At 44.3% G+C, this 22,435-nt stretch overlaps 1 protein-coding gene across 1 annotated transcript in view; it reads left to right on the top strand.

Annotated features, from left to right (window-relative positions):
• The window catches only part of LOC146812694 (von Willebrand factor A domain-containing protein 1-like), a 145,456-nt gene extending 123,924 nt beyond the window's left edge, over positions 1-21,532 (top strand). The window contains exon 6 of the mRNA XM_085619797.1: positions 18,380-21,532. Coding sequence (XP_085475923.1) covers positions 18,380-18,519 — 140 coding nt within the window. The 3' untranslated portion in view covers positions 18,520-21,532. The remainder of the gene's footprint in view (positions 1-18,379) is intronic.
• The last annotated feature ends 903 nt before the right edge of the window (positions 21,533-22,435 follow it).

The raw sequence follows: 22,435 nt of genomic DNA, 5'->3' as shown, positions 1-22,435 counted from the left end.
TGCCAGGGCCGGTTTTGGTTCCCAGTCCTTCCCTGTTTAGCGCAGGAAATAACATGAACGTAACGCAAAGCAGTGCATAGTGCTGCTTTGCGCCAAGGGGGCGAATCACGGGTGTTCCCATGCAACCGCCAGAGGTTTCTGACGGTAAACCCAATTAATGAAATAAAGTAGACAGGGTTTAACGTTAGAAAACTGCTCCCTTTTGAAGTAGGTGCAAGGAAGGAGAAATGCTTGCCGACTTTGTACCTGTGCTGCACTGTAAAGCACGCATATAAAGAGAGAAAAGGGTTAAAGTCAGTCTAAGAATAGTATTTTGTACTGGAAGGGTACCCTTCCAATACAAAACCTATGCCAGTCTCACAGAGACATCCTATCACTGTGGCGCAAAGGTGTCTCAGTGGCGCACGGCAGCTGATTTCAGTGCCGGCGCTATGGAAAGGGGAGGAGAGAGACATATTTCTGTAAATATAGCTCTCTCCTTTTCATGCAGCGTATGCTAATTAAATGGTAACTCTGCCCCCTGGTCTTACTAGGCTCGGCTGGTCCTCGTCCAGAGAGAGTGTTAGACCATCAGTGAAGTAAAGATTGACTGCTGGGGTAGTCTGATTTCAGGGTGAGTCTCCCCTTTGCCCCAATGGCAGGATAAGAGCTGTCCCCATCTTCATACTCGGGGGGAAAGCAATGATGAAGAGGAGGAATTGAGGAAACAAAGCGAAAGAAGGCACTGAAGAAAAACGTGAAGGAGACCTGCTTTCATTTCCCCATTGATATTGGGTCAGTTTTTGACCCATTGTTTGCATTGATCATAGCATCAGCCTCAGCAGGAGAAACATCCGGCTTCTGTTTTAAGCCTCTTCTGCCTCCTGCTGCTTACTGGGAGCTGATAGAATAGCACTTCCTACAGATTTCTTTCCTTGGCCTTATGTTGCTGTGTATGGTAACCAGAATTAGCAAGGATTTCATGACATTGAGGCTTGGACATCACATCCTCATTTCTCCTGTCTAGAGTGATTCTTCACCCTCCAACAAACCACAAAAAGAATCCGCTGCAGTAAAGAAGGCGAGGCAGCACAAGAACAATCACACTGTGACCTCCAAGACAGGAGGCACCATCTCTGTGGCCTTCTCTATCTTGCCTAAATGTCCTCAGGGTTCATCTGGAGGGTCTGATGAGACTGCTCCGACAGACCCAGACGCCAAACCTCTCTGCAGAAGCAGTACATCTGTGGCTTCCGCTTCTCCTTCTTCTCTTCCCGGAGTGGGAGAAGGGAGGTGACAATCTATGACCCGGTGCCGCTTTGAGAGGGTGGGGCAGAATGAAAGTAGGCCAGAGTTGTGACCACCAAAGGCCCTCCTGTGGACCTTGCCCAGACCATGGGGTTGGTGTGCCAAGGGACTTGGCAGAGCCATGGTGACTGAGTGCTCATCTACTGGGGACCATTAATGTGGTGCCTGGCCGGGAACGGGAGTGGCGGGCGAGGGGTGAAAAATCTCAATATAAAAAAAAACAACTTACCTCTTCACGGCCGCTGTATCTTCTCTGTCATTGCTTCTCCTCCTGACCAGTCCCAGAAGCACACAGGCTTCCCTAAACCAATCACAATGCTGCTGTTCGCATGCACCAAGGAACATGTGACCCCCTGTGTGCATGCACCCCCAGTTCCTTGAAAGTCTATGCCCTGCAGAAATTGCCTTTGATGCTCCCATTGCGGTGCCTTTTCAAAGGCACTGCAGTGGGACTGCCAAAGATCCTCCCGCCAGAGTAAAAATAAGTCATACTCTGGCGTCCGGTGTTTATTGGCGGTGTTGGAGTGGGGTGGCAGATTGGCAGCTCCGCTCTGAAACCGCTAAAGTCATAATAAGGCCCCAAAGGGCCTGGTTTAGAGTTTGGTGGGCAGTAGATCATAAGATAGGGTGGCAGAGAGCATTACGACCTCCACTCTGATGGACTAACATGAGCCAAAATTATAGATCATTGCTAGCCCACCTGCGATCTCTGTACTGTCAGGGGAACTGCAGTGAATGGCTGCCATTGGTTTCAATGGACTTTCACTAAACTTTTTGTTTTTTGAAAAAAACTCTCAATTTGGTAGTTTTATTTGAAAAATAAATAAGTAATGACTGACATTTTCCCCAGGGTGTGGAGGTCACTATTTGTGTTTTCCAGTTCCGGCGGTTAACGGACAGCAAAAAAAGTGCATCAGACCATCAGTCCTAAATAGGCCGATCAATGTGATGCCCTTGATCCAACAGCCAACACTCAGTCAGGCCGCAGGAGGGAGCTTTCCATTGACAGAGCGAACGGGCCATGGCCCATGGAAAGCTGACAGCCTGTCTGAGCCTAAATGTGGCAGGCGGACAAAGAGTTTGGCGGACAGGATACCCTGTCATGTTTGTGATGAATACTCTGTCTGCCACACTCTAAATTGGGCCCTATGTCTTGCGACTTCTTAAGTGTTGTAATGGAAGAATGGTCCGTATTCTGATGGTATCTTCATGTAGTTTATTAGGTAACAAATAAATGAAGTAAGGTACAAATGAACAAACCCCAACAGGAGCAGCCTGCTTGCTGCTCAGCCCTACTCTCAACTGACATTCCTGCACGCATACAACACTCTATGACATCATACACTCATACTAACATTCTACACTGGCTGAGCAGCAAGCTGGAAGCAGACACCACACTTCTCCCCCCTTTAATAAAACACCAAAAAATGAAAATGCAAAGAATAAGCATAATAGCGACATTAAAGGGAAGAAGCAAACAGTCTGAATGTCAATAAAGAAAAGTAACTAAAAGAGAACATATTGCAATTATTATGATAGAGGATTCTGCAATAAAACAATGGAATTAATAAGCAGACTAACGATGAGAAGATAAACACTAAAATAAGGAAGAAAAGGGGAAATGCAAACCTCGACAAGAAATAACAGGAATATCCAAATAACACACACCCATCTTCCCCCTTTAATAGAACAACAAAGAAATCATGTGTAGGAAGATCAAAAGAAGAGGAAAAGTAGGAAATGTCAACAAGCTAAGGAGAACTAACAAAATACGGACGGACAACAATACCGTAGCAATAGAAATGAAACACACATAGCAAAAAGGAATTGACGCTCCAAATCACCACCTAACATACTAGTTGGCCATACCAGAGTGAAGATGGCAAGAAGAAACAGCAAAAGAAAAACAGACAGTGCATGTCAAAGACAAGAAAAACACTCTCAAATGAATAAGAGATGTGTAAGGAAAACTCAATTGGAATTAGAAAATACACATGAGAATAGTAAAATAGTAAAGCGATACAATGTAAAATCAATGTACAGGTACCATGTAAGATGAAAATACAGAGTGTCATAGATACCAAGAACAAGAATATGTAGATAAGATACCAGAATTAACAACATAAGCTATTACAACACAATTACATACATAACATATGCCCTAAAGAAAGGCACAGTAAGGAAATGCAACGCAAAGTAATGTAACCACTAATGTATGTAAGAAACATTGTGAATGACAATCACGAAGGATAAGGAACATGTAAAATAAGGTAACATCTTGGATAACCTAGTAAGTGACCTGACGAATCACTAAACAGGAATCACAAAGGATAAGGCACATGTAAAATAAGGTAACCCTTGGATAACATAGTAAGTGACCTGACGAGTCACGAAACATGGCAAGGTAACATACCATAAAGGATAGCAGTGTTGGTGACCTGGCAGGTCACGTAACATAGAAATGTAACATACTATTATACCTAAAACTGGTGACTTGACAAGTCACGTAACATAAGAGCAAAATCACTCTTATATCTCAATAAGAAATTCCCTATGGCATTTTTAAACCTATAAACGTTGCAATAAAACTATGATAAAAACACTCTAGATTCTCCCAATAAGAATTGAGAAGTATACAGCCAGTAGGCTATTAAAACAAAAGCGCTAAACCCTGGAAATACTGGTCCAAAGAATGACTGTAAAGTAAGGTATACAGCCATTAGGTTATTAAACAGATGCTCTAAATACTGGTCCTCTAAGGTACTGAACAAAATGTAAAATAAGTACTAACAATAGTTAACAAAAAATGTCAGCGTAAAATGCGAGAACAAGGAAATGCATGTTGTCAAAATGGTTCATAACTGAAATGAAAAGCATTTTAAACTTTAAAAAATGTTCCAATAAAATAATAAGATAAAACAAATAAAGTGCAAGCAATAACACTTATGGCAAGATATCAATATGCATAGTAAAATAAAATAAAAACAGAAGCAGGCACCGGTGAGCGATTTCTCACCCGAGCTAAATCATTGTCCCAAGAAAATAATAAAATAAAATACCAGAAGTGGTCACCGTGGTCATGCTCAACCTTGGAAATGCGAACACAGTACCTTAGTAGTAGATTAAAGATAGCAAATGTCCTCAAGTCACACTGGATGTTGTAGATCTCTTCAAATAATCGATAAAAAGGAAGTTCCTTAGACGAGACGGATGGAGACAATGCAGCATGTAGGGGCACCTGAGCCAGGACAGGACAACTGATCCAGAAGAGGTCACGAAAATTGTAGTTGCGAAATACAGTTGATCCAGAAGGCTCATAGGCATGCAGAAGCACGAGCGGGATGACGGTGAGAGTCTCATAATTTGTCCAGTTGAAAATACGAAACAGGAAGAGAACCGGAGCGTGGTTGGCATTTGGTAGTGTTAATCAGGAAACAGCTAAAGAAATGATGGCTGCCAACCACAAGATGGTGGCACGTTTTCTGCATCGTGCCGGGTGGCTCACGGCAACGCTGAGGCAGCTGGGCGACTCTCAACAGGAGGAAAGAGAAAGAACGTCATGGAGCACACATCGCGCGAACACCAGAGGTGAGTGGAACGCGCCTGATGTGTATTTCAAACTGCGGTGCGGCAGTTTATTTTCCAAGTGGCGCAGTGATCAATAAAGACAAAAACGAAAAATAAATAAAGTTGAAAGCACAACGAAATACCTCCTTTTGATGGCTTCACCCTAGCGCTGTGGGTATTAAAACAGCCCTGTTAACACAGCTCCTTCGAAGTGGAAACCAAATCAGCGGGCGAAACCAAAATCTGAAGGACTGGCGTTAAGTGTAGCCCGATTCAGAATGGGCCTCCTCCCAATACTTCTAGAAAGGCAGGAAAGCCGGAGATAGGGCAAGTAGATAACAAGGAAGACGGAAGCAGGACATCAGGGACAGTCCATTTTTGCGTAATGCCAAATAGGGTCGCAGTACATTGAATTAGGTGGCAGCGATTTCCACTTACACTGCCGCCATCAGTTTAGTTAACGGCTCCAAGAAAGTACATAAAGGTCCTCAAAACGCTCGCAATGAAGAAAAGTGAAGACTCATTTACAGATCCAATTAGGTTAGAAGGACATCAGCCAATACAGCAGGGACTGGCACGTAGGTGTTGAGGGCGACCGGTGGAAGGTCACTGTTGGGGTTCGTAAGATGGTGCCAGTAAGCTTTAAAGTTCATATGTAGTTACAAGATCATACCTTGTAGTTGCTTCGTTTTTCAAAATTCAGAAGTCCTTAAGGAAACACATGTAGGTTCTTCAGATCGTCGCCAGTGTTGTAATGGAAGAATGGTCCGTATTCTGATGGTATCTTCATGTAGTTTATTAGGTAACAAATAAATGAAGTAAGGTACAATGAACAAACCCCAACAGGAGCAGCCTGCTTGCTGCTCAGCCCTACTCTCAACTGACATTCCTGCACGCATACAACACTCTATGACATCATACACTCATACTAACATTCTACACCATCACTGGCTGAGCAGCAAGCTGGAAGCAGACACCACATTAAGCCCATCAGTAGTAAGTTCCAGGAATTCAGATCTTCCAAGAAAAGAGTAACCTCACCCTGAGGTTGATAAACTGAATGAAGTTTAATGCATGAAGTAGGATAAGCCTGAATAGCGACAGTAATCAGCTCAACACAGGGTAACTGGTCCGGATCACAATTAATTACTTCTACACTATAGTTGTTACTCACAAGCAGATGAAAGATGCAGGGGTCGCTACCATGAAGCATCTTGAAGGTAGTCAAAGTACATTCAACTCACATTCCACCGGTATTTCAGATGGTCGAAGGAGGTCAGCCAGGTAAAGGTAGGGTCAGCAGCTGCCTCTCGGTGTGCAGTTCACTCCCCCGGGCACACCCGTTGTTTAGGGGGTCATGCAGGTGGTGGCATGAACAGATGTGAACTCTAAGAGCTTTAAGAGCCTGTTCACGTTTAGTGATCTATGTAGCCTTCAAGCCTTACTCATTACCCAATCCTCAGCAGCAAATAAGATGCTGTTGACAACGGGCGGAACAAGGGCCCAACCCTATGAAGTCATTGATGCTTAAACTGTGTGTAATGTTTCTGCCACCCCTCGTGTTTTGTTGACTGGATGCCCATGCAGCTGGTTAACTGAAATAAAGATTAGGAATTTATTTGAGCCATCTGATGAATTCACCTGGACTGCCACCCCCTCCCCCGACATCTGACCAGATGCTCTTTCTTAGAGGTCCTGCTGGTCTCAGATATTACCTTTCTTGAGAGAACATGGGTGGAGGAAAATTGGGAGAAAAGTGGGTTTATTGCCCAGTAGGGTGGCCATTGGCCAATACTCCACCCAGATCTTGAAGTGGAACCTAAATGGCGGCAGACAGAACGTGCTTTGCTGAAGTCACATTGCACACCGACTCTCCTTGAATCACTATACCCAAGGAGGAAACTCTGTGGGGGCTCCAAGATCTCTTCATTTTGGTTAATTGTGGTTACTGAGGTGTTCCGCCTCTGCTAAAATCACGCCAGACGAGCCAGCAGTCTATAGCAAGGCAGGAGGTGCTATTTTATATTAATGTTACTGCTTGCTTAACTGACTCGAGAAAACAATGGGGCAGATTTACAAGCCCCTTGCGCCACTTTTGAGTCACTTTTAACATGGGAAATGTGACGCAAAAGTGGCGCAAGGGGCTTGTAAATCTGCCCTAATGGATTTTAGGAGATGCTCAACACCTCATTTGCCACACTTAAACAATTGCCATAAAATGAAGAGGTCTTGGAGACCCCCCCACAGTTCGCTTCTTTGGATTCCGCTTGCAAAGTGCAGCTTGGTTTCGGGCATGAATGTTCTGTCCCTGTGTTTGATCTTCACTGTCTGGAAACACTGCAAAAAAGAAAGCACACCTTTGCATCTTATGACTGTGCACGTGCACATATGCGTATATTGTGTCATTTGGATTTAAGGTATGATAAGTGTATTTATTGGACTCTACATACTAAAACTACTTGAATAACAATAATTAAATAGCTGAACACAAAGCACTGACATTTGGTGTTAAGTGGAAGAGAGAAGGATGTAATCCTACTGTCTCTGAACTGTACAACATGCATTTCAGGGTTCAAATCGCAGCTTCACAACTGGACCAACTGTGTGATCCTCGGCCCTTCGCTTCCTTAAGCATCCAGTCTGAGAGCATGTTGGTCTAATTCAGTTCATACGCTCTACAAAAACCCCACTTGTATATGGGTAATCTAAAATAGTATTGCTTTCAAATGTAATAACAACATAGGCAATATCAGACCTGCCAACTACATCAAAAATCACACAGTGTAAGAAGGGGTCTTGGAGGGGGAGGGGCTGCATGTGAGAGGCACTGAAGAGGCATTTGTGCCCCCACCCCGCCCCCAAACCCTCTTCTAAGAAAAAAAAAGAGCATTTTTAAGGTGTTGCCAAAGTTTTTCACACCGATTCATGGACGGCGACATTTCAAAGCCTCTGAAAACGAGCTCAAAACTACTGTTTACAGTGGTTTTCAGTTTGTGTTCCCTCCCACCGTGTGATATCGGCTCCTCGTGTGAAGGGAGTCGATATCGTGTGTCACACTGTGGCATTGTGTGAGTTGGCAGGTCTGCTATATAAATATAGAACATGATAAACGGACAGTTCTTGGGTAACTTGCGCCAATGTCATCAGGGCATGGAGGTATTGTTTACAAAAATATTGCATTCAACAAATGTCACTTGTTTCTGTGATATAATTGTACATACTTAATTGAGACACTGAAATCTTTATCATAATGTGTCATGGCATTTGTTGCCTGTTTTGCATCTTTTGATGGAGCAGCTCATGCTTTTGATGTAAGAGCCAAGCCATGCGCCCGACTCTGCTCTCCCCAAGGCTCTCCAAGTCCCCCAAGCAGGGGCGGCTCCTCCATTTATTTTTCAGCCCCAGAGCTGAAAAATAAAACGATACTAAGGTTTATTTCTTACCTTTTTATTTTCAGCAACCCGTCCCGAACTGTCAGGACAGGGCGGGGCCAGTGCTTTCTAGTGTCAGCCACAGGGAGCTGTGTGCCTTAAAATGCGCATGTCTGTTTGGCCGGCTGTCTTGGGACGGCCAGCCAGACATGCGCATTTTAAAATTCTCTAACCTAGCTGTCTTAGACTGCTGGATTAGAGAAAGCGCAGGCCTCCAGTACTCGAAGGAGTGCTGGGAGACCCTGCTCTATCCAATCCTGGTGCTGCTTTCATGCTGTGAAAGTAGCACCTGGATTGGGTAATGCAGTTTCCTACATTGGGAGCTTCTGGGAAGACACTGGAGGGAGGAGAAAGTCTGGCTGCAGAGGAGAATTTTTTTTTGTGCCCCTCCCACAGCCCCACCACCCTAGGCACAAGTATGCCCCCAAGAAATGCAGGGCCTGAATTACAAAGGTTACTTACACTTTTAAGTAATCAACAACTTTTCAGTAATTTTACAAATTTTTGCTTATTCACAAAATCAGACCCTTAGGGTCTCCTACACTCTCGGGCTAGAGACTTTCTTTAACACTTCTTTGGACCTGTCAGTAACTCTTCTTGTGAGAGAGACGCGTTAAAACTTCCCTGGCGTAGTATTTCATGGAACAGATGCTTCTACCTTCTAATACCGTCTCCAGCCTGGTTTAGCCTCCAGGCTGTCCATTCATTTCACGTTTGGCTTGTCGCTGCATGGGAGACAAATGAAATTGCAAAAATTTTTCACCCTGACGCTGAAGAGTTCTGTTGATCCAGACTAGATCCATCACTTTTCCGACTGGAAAGTTCTCCAGGTGCAAGTAAATGCCCCCTGGTTCACCCCGGCACAGTCCTGCCCCCACGTTTATCCCGCCCGTCATATTTTGCACATAGTTTTAACACATGTTAACTGACAGTGATGCTGCCTTAGTTGAGGCAGAGAGCATAAAGACTGGAAGGGAGAGATCTTTAAAAAAACTTACAGGGTAAAGTTCATCCTCTTTTGGGCTGGGGTCTAAGGAGTTAATCTAGAGGTGGAATCGGAAAAATCCTCATGTTTATGGAGGAAGAGGTAAACCCTCCGCAGGAGAATTCTCCACCAGTGGAGACCACTCCTGCAGGATTATCTCTGCCGTACAGATACTACGGTGGAGGTAATCTCACTGGAGGATTCTGCACCGCCGGAGAATATTCCGGCAGAATTACTCCTACCAGAGGGATAGTACGGTGGAGGTAATCTCACTGGAGGATTCTGCACCGCCGGAGAATACTCCGGCAGAATTACTTCTACCAGAGGGATAGTATGGTGGAGGTAATCTCACAGGAGGATTCTGCACTGCTGGAGAATACTCCAGCAGAATTACTTCTACTAGAGGGATGGTACGATGGAGGTAATCTCACTGGAGGATTCTGCACTGCTGGAGAATACTCCGGCAGAATTACTTCTACTAGAGGGGTGGGACGGTGGAGGTATTCTCACTGGAGGATTCTGCACTGCTGGAGAATACTCCGGCAGAATTATTTCTACTAGAGGGGTGGGACGGTGGAGGTAATCTCACTGGAGGATTCTGCACCGCCGGAGAAAACTCCGGCAGAATTACTTCTACCAGAGGGATAGTACGGTGGAGGTAATCTCACAGGAGGCTTCTGCGCTGCTGGAGAATACTCCGGCAGAATTACTTCTACTAGAGGGATGGTACGATGGAGGTAATCTCACTGGAGGATTCTGCACTGCTGGAGAATACTCCGGCAGAATTACTTCTACTAGAGGGGTGGGACGGTGGAGGTAATCTCACTGGAGGATTCTGCACTGCTGGAGAATACTCCGGCAGAATTATTTCTACTAGAGGGGTGGGACGGTGGAGGTAATCTCACTGGAGGATTCTGCACTGATGGAGAATACTCCGGCAGAATTACTTCTACTAGAGGGATGGTACGGTGGAGGTAATCTCATTGGAGGATTATGCACCGCCGGAGAATACTCCGGCAGAATTACTTCTACTAGAGGGATGGTATGGTGGAGGTAATCTCACTGGAGGATTCTGCACTACTGGAGAATACTCCGGCAGAATTACTTCTACTAGAGGGGTGGGACGGTGGAGGTAATCTCACTGGAGGATTCTGCACCGCCGGAGAATACTCCGGCAGAATTACTTCTACTAGAGGGGTGGGACAGTGGAGGTAATCTCACTGGAGGATTCTGCACCGCCGGAGAATACTCTGGCAGAATTACTTCTACTAGAGTGGTGGCACGGTGGAGGTAATGTCACTGGAGGATTCTGCACTGCTGGAGAATACTCCGGCAGAATCACTTCTACTCGTGGGATGGTATGATGGAGGTAATCTCACTGGAGGATTCTGCACCGCTGGAGAATACGCCGGCAGAATTACTTCTACTAAAGGGATAGTACGGTGGAGGTAATCTCACTGGAGGATTCTGCACCGCCGGAGAATACTTCGGCAGAATTACTTCTACCAGAGGGATAGTACAGTGGAGGTAATCTCACAGGAGGATTCTGCACTGCTGGAGAATACTCCGGCAGAATTACTTCGACTAGAGGGGTGGGACGGTGGAGGTAATCTCACTGGAGGATTCTGCACTGCTGGAGAATACTCCCTCAGAATTACTTCTACTAGAGGGGTGGGACGGTGGAGTTAATCTCACTGGAGGATTCTGCACTGCTGGAGAATACTCCGGCAAAATTACTTCTACTAGAGGGATGGTACGGTGGAGGTAATCTCACTGGAGGATTCTGCACCGCCGGAGAATACTCCGGCAGAATTACTTCTACTAGAGGGATGGTACGGTGGAGGTAATCTCACTGGAGGATTCTGCACTACTGGAGAATACTCCAGCAGAATTACTTCTACTAGAGGGGTGGGACGGTGGAGGTAATCTCACTGGAGGATTCTGCACTGCCGGAGAATACTCCGGCAGAATTACTTCTACTAGAGGGGTGGGACGGTGGAGGTAATCTCACTAGAGGATTCTGCACCGCCGGAGAATACTCCGGCAGAATTACTTCTACTAGAGGGGTGGGACGGTGGAGGTAAACTCACTGGAGGATTCTGCACTGCTGGAGAATACTCCGGCACAATTACTTCTACTAGAGGGATGGTACGGTGGAGGTAATCTCACTGGAGGATTCTGCATCGCTGGAGAATACTCCGGCAGAATTACTTCTACTAGAGGGATGGTACGATGGAGGTAATCTCACTGGAGGATTGTGCACCGCTGGAGAATACTCCGGCAGAATTACTTCTACTAGAGGGATGGTACGGTGGAGGTAATGTCACTGGAGGATTCTGCATCGTTGGAGAATACTCCGGCAGAATTACTTCTCCTAGAGGGATGGTACGATGGAGGTAATCTCACTGGAGGATTCTGCATCGCTGGAGAATACTCCGGCAGAATTACTTCTCCTAGAGGGATGGTACGGTGGACGTAATCTCACTGGAGGATTCTGCACTGCTGGAGAATACTCCAGTATCTTTTTTTCTGCCAGGGGCATAGTACTGTGGAGGAAATTCTATTGCATGACACCCAATTCTCTTCTTGCAAATATTGTCGGTTTAATGACCACCTTTTAATAAATGAACTACTTTTACCCAATGCTAATTCCAAAACCACCAGTGCATGGTCAGAAAATCAATTTTGAAGAATTTTCTGCTGTAAAAAAACCAAATTCCTAGAGATAAGAAAGAAATCAATGCGTGAAAAAGTGTCAAAGTGTGAAATCTCCCTGAGAAACATGTGTAGGCAATATCCATCGGAAATGCTGATCACCAGAGGTCAATAATATCAGGCACTGAACTATAACTGTAAATTGTGTTAAGAGTTTTTGGCTTTGACTGTCTTTTTAGGTTAGATGAGGAATCGATCTTGGGATTCATTAGCAAATTAAAATCGCCTTCCACGATCAACTCTCCCGGGACTTGGATTAAAGATTGAAAAAGTTCCTCATATGGGAGGGGATTATACTCAACTGGGGCATATATACTGGCAAACGTCAGAGGTCGATGGTCCACACTACAAGTGACCCAGCACCATCTTCCACGTTGGTTGCTTGCAGAATTAACCACCTCAACCTGAAATTGTTTATTAAGAAAAATCGCCGTCCCTCTATGTGCTACTGAGGAAGAAGAGAAACCCCTATAAGCTGCCCAGGTTCTGAACATTGCAAACTCAGAGATTTTCCCCGCTGGTATATGGGTTTCTTGTATTAAAATAACCGTTTTCGAGGCAATTAAAGGGCCCTGTAAAAGAAAGAAAAGGTCTGATCTGAGAATCTTGCATTCTGAGAGAGCAGAGGATGCCGGACTAGCGATATACTTTCCAAAAGTGGCCCCTTGAAGGAAAAGGACTGCTCTGAGAGTTCCGTGTCCCTGAGAGCCTGCCTTTTTCTGCCTTTTTTCAAACGGTAGACTTCTGAGGCTTTTGGAGCATTATTAGGGACCGCAGGTTTCTCACCAAGAGCGGATAAGTGGCTTTTTAAAAAAAAAATTCTACTTACTCACCTGTCTTGGTTGAGGGTCGCTGGGCAGGTCCCATTTAGTTGACTCTGGCAGAGTCCTGGGCAGCATTTTTACCAGCTATCAGCAGAGGGGCATTGTATAGCGGACATTATGCGAAAGCCTGACAAAGGGGCAAAGGGAACAACCCCAGTTGAGTCGCCTACTCCAAGTCAGAAGGTTAAAAGGCGTGCAGCCCAGGCCTCAGCGCGGTTCAACTACGCAGCCGCATATCGACAAGATCTTCCTCTTTCATCGGAGCTTGTGGGCATGGCAAGTGCTGATGCGGCTCAGCAGGATCAGATTGAGTCTGATATGGTGGACTTGGATTCCCCCATTAGCCCTTGTGAGATTGTTTCCTCAAGGGGGGATTCACCAATTCCTTCTGCCTCCACTAAAGAGACTTTGACTTCCGGAAAGGCAGCGGGTGAAATTCTCGGGGCCAGAAAGCATCCTATTTTCTTCAAAGCTAAACAGGATGGGTCTCTGATTGAGATGGAAGCAATGCAGGGGATTGAAGGTGATGACCCTTTAGTAGCAGATACCTTATTGGATGCCGGCTCAGTGACTTCAGAGAATTTAGTGCCCAAGCCTGGCAGTCAATCGCCTCTTCCCCTTCCTTCTATTCCATTTTCATCTTCAGGTCTATTAATTCCATCATCCGGGGGAGGGCCCGATGTCGCAGAAAAGCCTATGTCGATGTCGACCTCACCAGTGGTCCCTGTGCTGATGGGGCCAGAGGGTTCTCTGGTGGAGGATAGGTCAAATGCTGCTCAGATTGATCCCCCTCAAGGTAGCGGTTCCTTTTCTATACAATGGGACGCAAAGAGTGTTCTTAATTTAATTTTGGAAGAAATTCGGGACCTAAAAACCTCCCAATCTAATGAGATCGCTGCAATAAATGCCCGCATGACGAAGATTGAGGAATCCATGGCTCAGGTCCCGGCATGGCTCTTGGAGGCCGAAACCAGGATCTCCCAATTGGAGGATCAAATGACATTTCTAAACCGCAAAGTGACTACCTTCCAGTCCCAGAGAGCCTCACTAGAAATGAAGCTGGAGGAGATGGAGAATTATTCCAGAGGTTCTAATCTCCGAATCTTGGGTGTTCTCGAGGGTTTGGAGGGTCAGCAGATGCTACAATGGATTGACTCTTTCATAAAAGAAAATGTCCTTACAGAATTTAAGGGGGATCTTACAATAATGAGAGCTCATCGGGTCACCGCACATCTCCCCTCTAATGCAAAATTTCCCTGGACGATCCTGGTACATTTTGAAGACTATAGGGTCAAGGAGCAGATTGTGTCACGAGCAATCAGGCAAAGACAGTTTTCTTCAGAAGAGGTGCCAGTGTGTCGCATTTTTTCAGACATGACAGCTTCCGCAGCAAAAAGGTGGAAAGAATTTGTCAAAATGCTTCATTTGTTTAAAGCTCAGGGGGCACAAGCCGTGATAGCTCAGCAGAGTAAGCTCAAAGTGCTAATTAAGGGCAAATTTCATATTTATTGTAATGTCGCAGAGGCACAGGGTTTACTACAAGAGATTTTGGCGAATAAACCTAATGGCCTGAAGCCAGCATCTGGTTGAAAGACTGGGGGGTATGTATTTTTGTGTTGGGAATGGGCTATTCATCTTTTGAGGACTGTATTACTGCATTTTTTTCTCTCAAAGGAGAATAGCAGGTGAAAGGATAAGGTGTCAACATAAGATGTAGAAGGTTAAGGATAGCACAAGGTTGTTCAACTTTAGTTTTTGTAGTGTAGGAAGGGGAAGTGAGGGTAGGGAGAGGGTGTCACTCAGCTGCACTAGGCACCAAGTCAGTGTGCCTGTTGTTGGGTGGGTGGGACATGTTGTCAGCCTCTGAGCAGGGGCGGCCATCTGCTCGGGCGACAATGGGTCAAGGGTTGGGTTGGGAGCATGGGGGAAAGAATGAAATCCATATTTTAAGTTCATACTCATTTGTTGATTGTTTTGTGAGAGCAAGAAAGGAGAATCCGTTACATCTGTTAGATCTGGGTTGGAGCCTTTTTTTAGAGTTTGTAAAAGGATTATTCTTTGAATATGGGGACATTTAATAACCTATTTTTTTTTTCGAAATGGGTAATAAGGAAATAGTGAAAGTAGTGTTGTTTAATATGAATGGCCTTAATAATAAAAGGAAAATGCGGGCCATTGAGGCTTGGATTAAAACCATGAGCATAATTTGCAGTTCTCTGGCTGCGTTGTTCCAGTGTCCCTGCTTACATATCACGACACGTACATAAAAAAAGTTATAATTTAACATTCTAGGTATCAATATTGGGGATTTACAGGGCCCAACAGAGAGAAAAGCCTTAAAGGTGCCTACAAATAGACATGTTACGAACAGTAAGGGAGAGGTGTCAGGCTAAGGGGAAGGCTGGCTTTTCAAATTACCAGGCTTTCAACCTTTTTGTTGCTGGGTAGAAGGTGTGGTGGGTCTGTGGAGTGGGGTGGCGCGGGGGGTGGAGTGGGAGTGGAAGGTGATCTGACAGGGCCGCTCCGAGGCCAGCAAAAGAGCAAGAAGAGGGAGATGCCCATTAGGATTATCAGGGTCAGACTAGTATATAGGCAGGGCCACAGGAATTATACGGCAGGGGCATCCCAATATTTGCAGCAAGGACGAGTAAATAATAAGGCAAGACCAGGAAAATTATGCGGCAGATGCAGAACATTTTGTGATAGTATTAATTTGTTATTTTGTAATTTTTTTATTTGTTAACACTGTCTGGACATTATTTTCACCTCCCTGAGTGCCAATTTAAGACTCAAAAATAGCAAAAAGCAACAGAAAGGTGACCAGTCAACCTTTACAAAGGCAACATGTTGCTGCGTATTTAGTAACTTTTAACCCGTTTCAGCTAGAAACAATTGTTTTGTTTATTAAAATCTGCAGATTATGCAGCAGATGAGACATTATGTGGCAAATGCGGCAAATCATAATTATGCGAAAAACACCGAGGCTGCATAAACACATAATTCCATTGGCCCTATCTGTAGGGGAGTATGACAGTGCCAGAAGGCCTGGTCTGGCGGAGTAGTGTTTGGGTCGTTTCTATGGTATGGTGGTTGTCGTTGTACGACTGCATCTGTACGTGTGACTTCAGTCTCTAAATTACTTTCCACTTTTAGTGCTTTGCGAACCTTCTCTAATATGTTCATAGCAGTTAGTCATGTCCTATTATGGAGAATAATGCTATCAGTGGTAGTTACTTACTAATCCAATCACACAAGCAACTGCTTCAAAAACCACCAACACAACAACCCTGTCTTACTACTTTCGTAGCATTCCTCTCCATCTTCAGCATCAGCCCATCTGATTCTTCACTTCCACCCTCCCCGTAACAGAACAGTTAACACGCATTTGGAATGCAATAGGTCTCGCAAGCTATAATACACGTACTTATTTCACAAATACATGCAGATCTTTATCTGGCAAATACATTCAGTACACAACAAACAAACACATTCAGCAAAATTGTTTAACAGTGCCAAAAAACTCTAACTCTAACTGATGCGAGACCTGTTGCATTGCAAATGCTTGTTTTGTTACTTCTTGCTTCCTATGGTTCCACGTCAACACCCTCCCGCCTTGTGTTCATATGTTTTCTTTTCCTGCGATATGAAGTTTACTTATTGATGTATTCATTATAAGTTTTATAAAGCGTTAGTAGTCGATACAGTATAGTTTTATAGCTCACATAGTATAATATGTTGTAATACAATACTGTGAAATACAAAATTACAATCCAGTAAATATTATAACATTAAAATAATATGGTTACAAGAGTGAGTAGAATATGCGCAGTGAATCGCCTATATTATCACGGAACATTTTCAAATACAGTAATCATTCAGAGACTAGAGCGCATGGAAATATGTAGCACTTTTCATCATTTCACAGACAGTACACACACCAATAACTACAGTAGAAAAAGTAGAGAGACTGTCAAAGTTAGAAGTGACACTCAATCAGCAGGCTTTTTAGCTCCTTTTAAAATAATGTAGGGGCATATTATCAAGGACGGCGTTAAAAGTTATCGCCGGTTTGCTGCTAAAGCGGCGATAATGGGGTTGATAATATGCCCTGGAGAATTCCAATAGAAGCCCATGTTCTGTTGTCAACATGGGCTTCTATTGGAATTCTCCAGGGCATATTATCAAGCCCATTATTGCCGCTTTAGCGGCAGTTTCCTGCTGCTAAAGCGGTGATAATTTTAACGCCCTCCTTGATAATATGCCCCATGGTGGCAAAATTGCCTAATGTCGAGAGGGATGGGAATTCCGCACTCTAGGTGTTGCCCTTCTTAAAACTTGGTGTTTCGAGGAGAAGGTTCTCGGTGCTCAGAAGGCGGTTTTGACTAACAGAGGTGATCAGTTTCTAGTTAAGGTAGTTTGGCGTAATCAGCAACACAGCTTTGTGCATAGTGCCCGCTTGCTCAAAGATTGCTACCTCGCTTCTATCTGAATCCACTCCAGAGAGTACAAAATAGGCGAGATGTACTTGAACTTTCTTACACCAGTGTGCAGCTTGGCAGCTGGTAGAGGGCCTCTTTGAGGGAAGCTAGATGCAACATGTGGATCCCTTTTAGTGGGCAATTTCCATGGTCTAGTCTTAACAGAATGAGATATTGGATTACTAACTTAAAATTGTTGTCTACTTAACGTTTGTTTGATTATACATGGGGGTTCCTTCTAAAAGTCTACTCTCTTTGGCATTGAGTTCATGAGTGCTTGAAGGCTTTAACTTTCTTCCAAGGTGAAGCTAAGAGATCTGGCTCTCCATAATTGAAATATCCCACTTTACTACTCTTATGTGTTGATCTATGTTGGATTATGTATAGGACTATCCGGCGATCTCATTTTATAAACACATTAAGCAGTGATATAACATTCATTCCAGGATGTCCTCAAGTACGTTGGCTATAACCTCAACATCTTTAGGAAAGCAGGCCTTTAGAAAAAGGATGGTGTCATCTAAGTAAAAGCAGTAGGAAATGTTAGAGCAGTGGAGATTGGAGGTGAGACGCTTCATGTAAATGTTGAAGAAGATATGAGAGAAAATGAAAAGCAAATATGATACCATGAAATATTTTTTTCCTCATTTTAGATTATCTCAATGCACATACTTTAACAACAAGTGTATTTTTTTACTTCTGTTAAGACATTCACAATGCACCTTTATAAAATGTCCAGGCTTTTTGTCCGGTAATGTTACAAGCTCCATGAAGGCAAGACCTGCCTTGTTTATTAGGATTAAAGGGCTTTTTATGATTGGTAGAGGACCCAATAGAGGACCTTTGGATTTCCGCTGGAACATCTCCAACGTCAGGTACTGTGTCTAGACTAGAGGAATATTGTGCGTTTGAGGTCCTGTTAAATTGGATTACGGAAATCAGATAGCGATGGGAAAGGTACACACAAGCAATTCTTCCACTATTTGGAAAAGCAAAGAAAGCCAAACAAATCTATATATCTTTAGCTCATTAATTGGATGAGAAGTTGTGTTTTTTTCTATGATTCTAATCCTCTACTTCTCATTTCTGCAGCTCCCATGCCCAGAAGACAGGCAAAGTGCCCGCCACGCACAGAGAGAGGCAGACAACAGAGTCCATTTGGAAGAAGGCATTTGGGACCCTTTTGGAACGATATGAGGATGCACAGGCTGGAACTCTTTCGCCCAGGATAGGAAGTGTTTTTGAGGGGTGATCCCATTGAAATCCTGGGAGGAGATTATTTTTGAATCCAGGGAGGTGATCATAATGCAGTCCTGGCGTGTGATATTATTGGGATCCTGGGAGCGGATTGTATCAGTGCCCCGACACCTGATTTTTATGAGATCTGAGCGGTGTGGCGATCATCAAAGTCCTGATATCTAGTCCTGGGGAAGAGATTCTGTTGGGATTATGGGTGGTATTATTACAAGGATTCTCAAGTTTTGATGAGGTGATCTTATCAAAGTCATGATGAGTGGATCTCATCCCAGCTTGTGGTGGGTGACCCTTCATAGTCAAACAGATGAGCTCAAATTAGGGTCACTGAAGGTGAGTATGACCAGTTCAGCCCACCATCTCATACTCAATTCCGCAAGGAAGTTTCTCTGAATTCTTGAGCTTCTCAGGCCTTGGAAACAAGTGACCTAAAGAATACTTAATTCTTCACAAAGGGTTAAAAATCATTTGGGGTTCGGGAACACAACACAGTCCAATGACACAAAGAGACATGCAGACAATTGCTCTAATTTAAATCACACCCTATTACAAAAACAGAAATATGGAGTACAATAGTATATACCAGGAGTTCAAGCACATAGACACTAGTTGAAAAGGGATTTAAAGCAGTTTGTTTGATACCACTAAGCAGGGATTGGGGCTTATTTCACCCACAAGCACCATGGACCAGAAAGAGTTTGTCGGAGACTCAGAAGGGCACCCAACTAACCTTGTATTATCCATCCATATGCATTGCCCCTGGGCTATGTAAAAGTATACTACATTTCCAGGGAACCAAGAAGAAAATTTCTGTATTTGCCGGGATTTTGTAGAGTGCGAGGGGTGGAGGTGGCATGAGGAAGGTGAAGGAGACATTTTGTATTCAGATTTGCCATCACTTAGGGCCCGATTATGAGTTTAACGGTGTAGCGATGGGTCTGCCCCGCAGCCGCACTGCCAAACACGTGGTCAGGCTCCCCGACAGATTACGAATTAAAATCATGTCTAGCGGGCCTTTTTTGGTGTTCCCACAGTGGTGCCTTTAGAAATAGGCACCGCAGTGGGAATGCCCAAAAAAGTTCCTGAAAGGCATGGACTTAAAAGTCCATGCCGTGCAGGAACTGGTGCACAAGCACACAGGGGGGTACATGTTGTGCCCCCCTGTGTGCATACACAGGGCGTGATGCACAAGGGGGCCCTGTAAGGCCCCCTTTGTTTTCTTTCCGGCAGGGTTTTCAGGGAGCAGGAAAACCGCCATGAATACCCTAGTTGAGAGGAAACTCGTGACATGTTTGGTGGGACCACGTCTGTCCCGCCAAGCGTAATGCGGCCTCTGGACCAACGCTCCACCTCCAGGGAATGGCGGTTCCCTGGCGCTGTCAGCGGTCCCATGGCAGTCCTACTGCCCGAGTTGTAATGGGGTGGTCTGGCGGCCTCCACAAGTCTGGTGGTCCTCGGAACGCCAGACTTGTAATCAGGCCCTTAGAGTTTTACAAAGCATCTTTTCTCCCAAAACATCGAAAAAAGGATATCACTAGCAAGTCTACAACATTAGCAAGCATTGGGATAGTGATGATGTTATCCAGTAAGAGGGATGACTTCAGTAAACCCAAAAGTGCAATATCATGCATAATGAAAAGGGTTGTATATGATTTGATAGAATAAACTATTTAATGGAATACCATTACAGAGAAACCATTTCATCTAAAGTTTTAAATGGGAATTTAAAGGATGAACAGCATTTACCATGGCATAGAAACAGTTTATAGAATGTCTTTTGCTCAAAATTGGCTTTCTCATACTTATGTTTTGAGGAGTAAATGCAGTGTTTACAGGTCTTACTTTCAAAATCATTTTTGTTGAGGAGTTTATTTCAGTGCTTTCCTTCAGTGGTCATTACTTCTGATTCGTGTCTTTTACATTGTCAAACAGTTACTTTGGATGAACTTAATTTTCTGGACCCCTCCCCTCCCCTCCCCACCCCTAAACCCATCTACTGCTGACTCCCTCACAACCCCTAAACACCATCTGTCCTTGTCCCATAAAGACTCTTCACCACGCTTAAATGAAACCCTTTTTTGACTCCTAAGCTCCGTCCATCCCTCAACTTTAAAAGCCCCTTCTACGCCTAAACTCCACCATCACTGAAACCTAAAAACACCTCTCCATGTTTAGACTACATCCATTCCTTACTCCTAGACTCCACCCACCCCTGACCCCAAAAGCCTATTCAACCCCAAAACTCCAGCCAGCTCTGAAAACTAAAATCCCCTTACTAACCCGAAATTCAAACCATCCCTGAAGCCTATAAACCCCTTTCTATGCCTAAAGCTGACCCATCCTTGACCATTAAACCCCCAATCACCCCTAAACTCCATCGCTTCTTGAACCTAAAAAAACCCTCACTACCCCTAAATGAAACCCATCTCTGACCCCTAAAACTCTCTTGCCACCCCTTAACAACACCACTCATAAATTCTTAAAAACCTCTAAACACCATTGATCCAAGGCCCCCCAAACCCCCTCCTCACCCCTAAACTCCACCCATACCTGAACCCTAAACATTGTTCACATCTCTACCCATCATTGACACTTAAAACCTCTCACAAGCCCTAAACTCCACCCATCCGTGAATTCTAAATACCCTTCAATACCCTTACAATCCACCCATCCTTGAACCTTAGAAAATCCCTCATCACCCCTAAATTCTACTCATCCTTCCCTTAAATAAACACATTCCTGATTGCTAAAATACTCATTACCCATAAACTTCATCCATCCCTGTACCCTAAAAATTCCTGCTCTATATCTGAACTCCACCTTTCCCTGAACTCTAAAGGCTCACCCACTGAATGACAAAACCCCTCAATACCACTAGACTCCATCCAATTTTAATGTATTTTGGGATTTTTCCATTAAATTATCTTTGCTTTAAAATGTTTCCTTTAATTTTTGAAATGTTTGTATTTCCTTAAAATTGTCTTTTCTTAATATTGGTTTTCCATATTTGGTTTCCTTCAATTTGGTTTCTCAGTGTTTGTTTTTCCATTAATTCACATAGAATAAAGAATAGCTTATAAGAGAGTGACAGGTGACATTGATGACATCAACAGTTAGAAACCTTAGGCGAGCTCTGCTACCACACAGTTAGCTCTCGATCCAGAAAGTAGCACCGATCAGACAAAGATATTAAAAATGCCCAGTGGCCAGAATATTCTCTTGTGACACATACTGTCACTTAATGCTACCTGCGTATATACTCATATGTGCACATACACATACCTACCGTACCAAGGAGGCAAGCTCACATTTGGTTGTTAATCTGGGGACTGCACAGGGATCAGAGAATCCCATGAAACACTGCAGCACTCCTTGGCCCACTGCATCCAACTGAGCTGGAGTTGAACATTCTTGGCCACACCTCAGCCATCTCGCTTACCTTTACAATATGGGAGCATTAGAAAGAAAAAGGAAGTATACTAGAAAATCTGACATGCATGGGAATGGGGCTGGCAGAGATAGAGGGTGCCACCTCTGAGCCAGACACAGCAGCACTGCAACTCTTAGTCCAGCTTGGTAGTTTGTTTGCTCATGGCTACTCCAGCTTGCCTGCCCTACCATCTCATTTAAGTCACCAATTTAATTTATTATGATTGCTATTCTGTAGTTGTATACCATTGTGCCCTTTTTGCGTGTTGCTGATACTCAATGTCCGTCTTCCCTAGTCTTGAACCTCACCCCTTTGCCAGGTAGGTCCAGAAAAGAGGCTGCACACAGCAAGAGGGATGGATCTCTCTCTCTCTCTGTTGAAGGGATGGGATAGGGCAGAGTATAGCTACACAGTCCCACCCCTCACTTGTCTCTTTAGGGTAAACAATGGTCTCCTAGTCCTTG

This window comes from Triturus cristatus, chromosome 7 (genome assembly GCF_964204655.1).
Source record: "Triturus cristatus chromosome 7, aTriCri1.1, whole genome shotgun sequence".
Classification (NCBI taxonomy): domain Eukaryota; kingdom Metazoa; phylum Chordata; class Amphibia; order Caudata; family Salamandridae; genus Triturus; species Triturus cristatus.
This window is presented reverse-complemented; position numbering and strand designations above follow the sequence as displayed.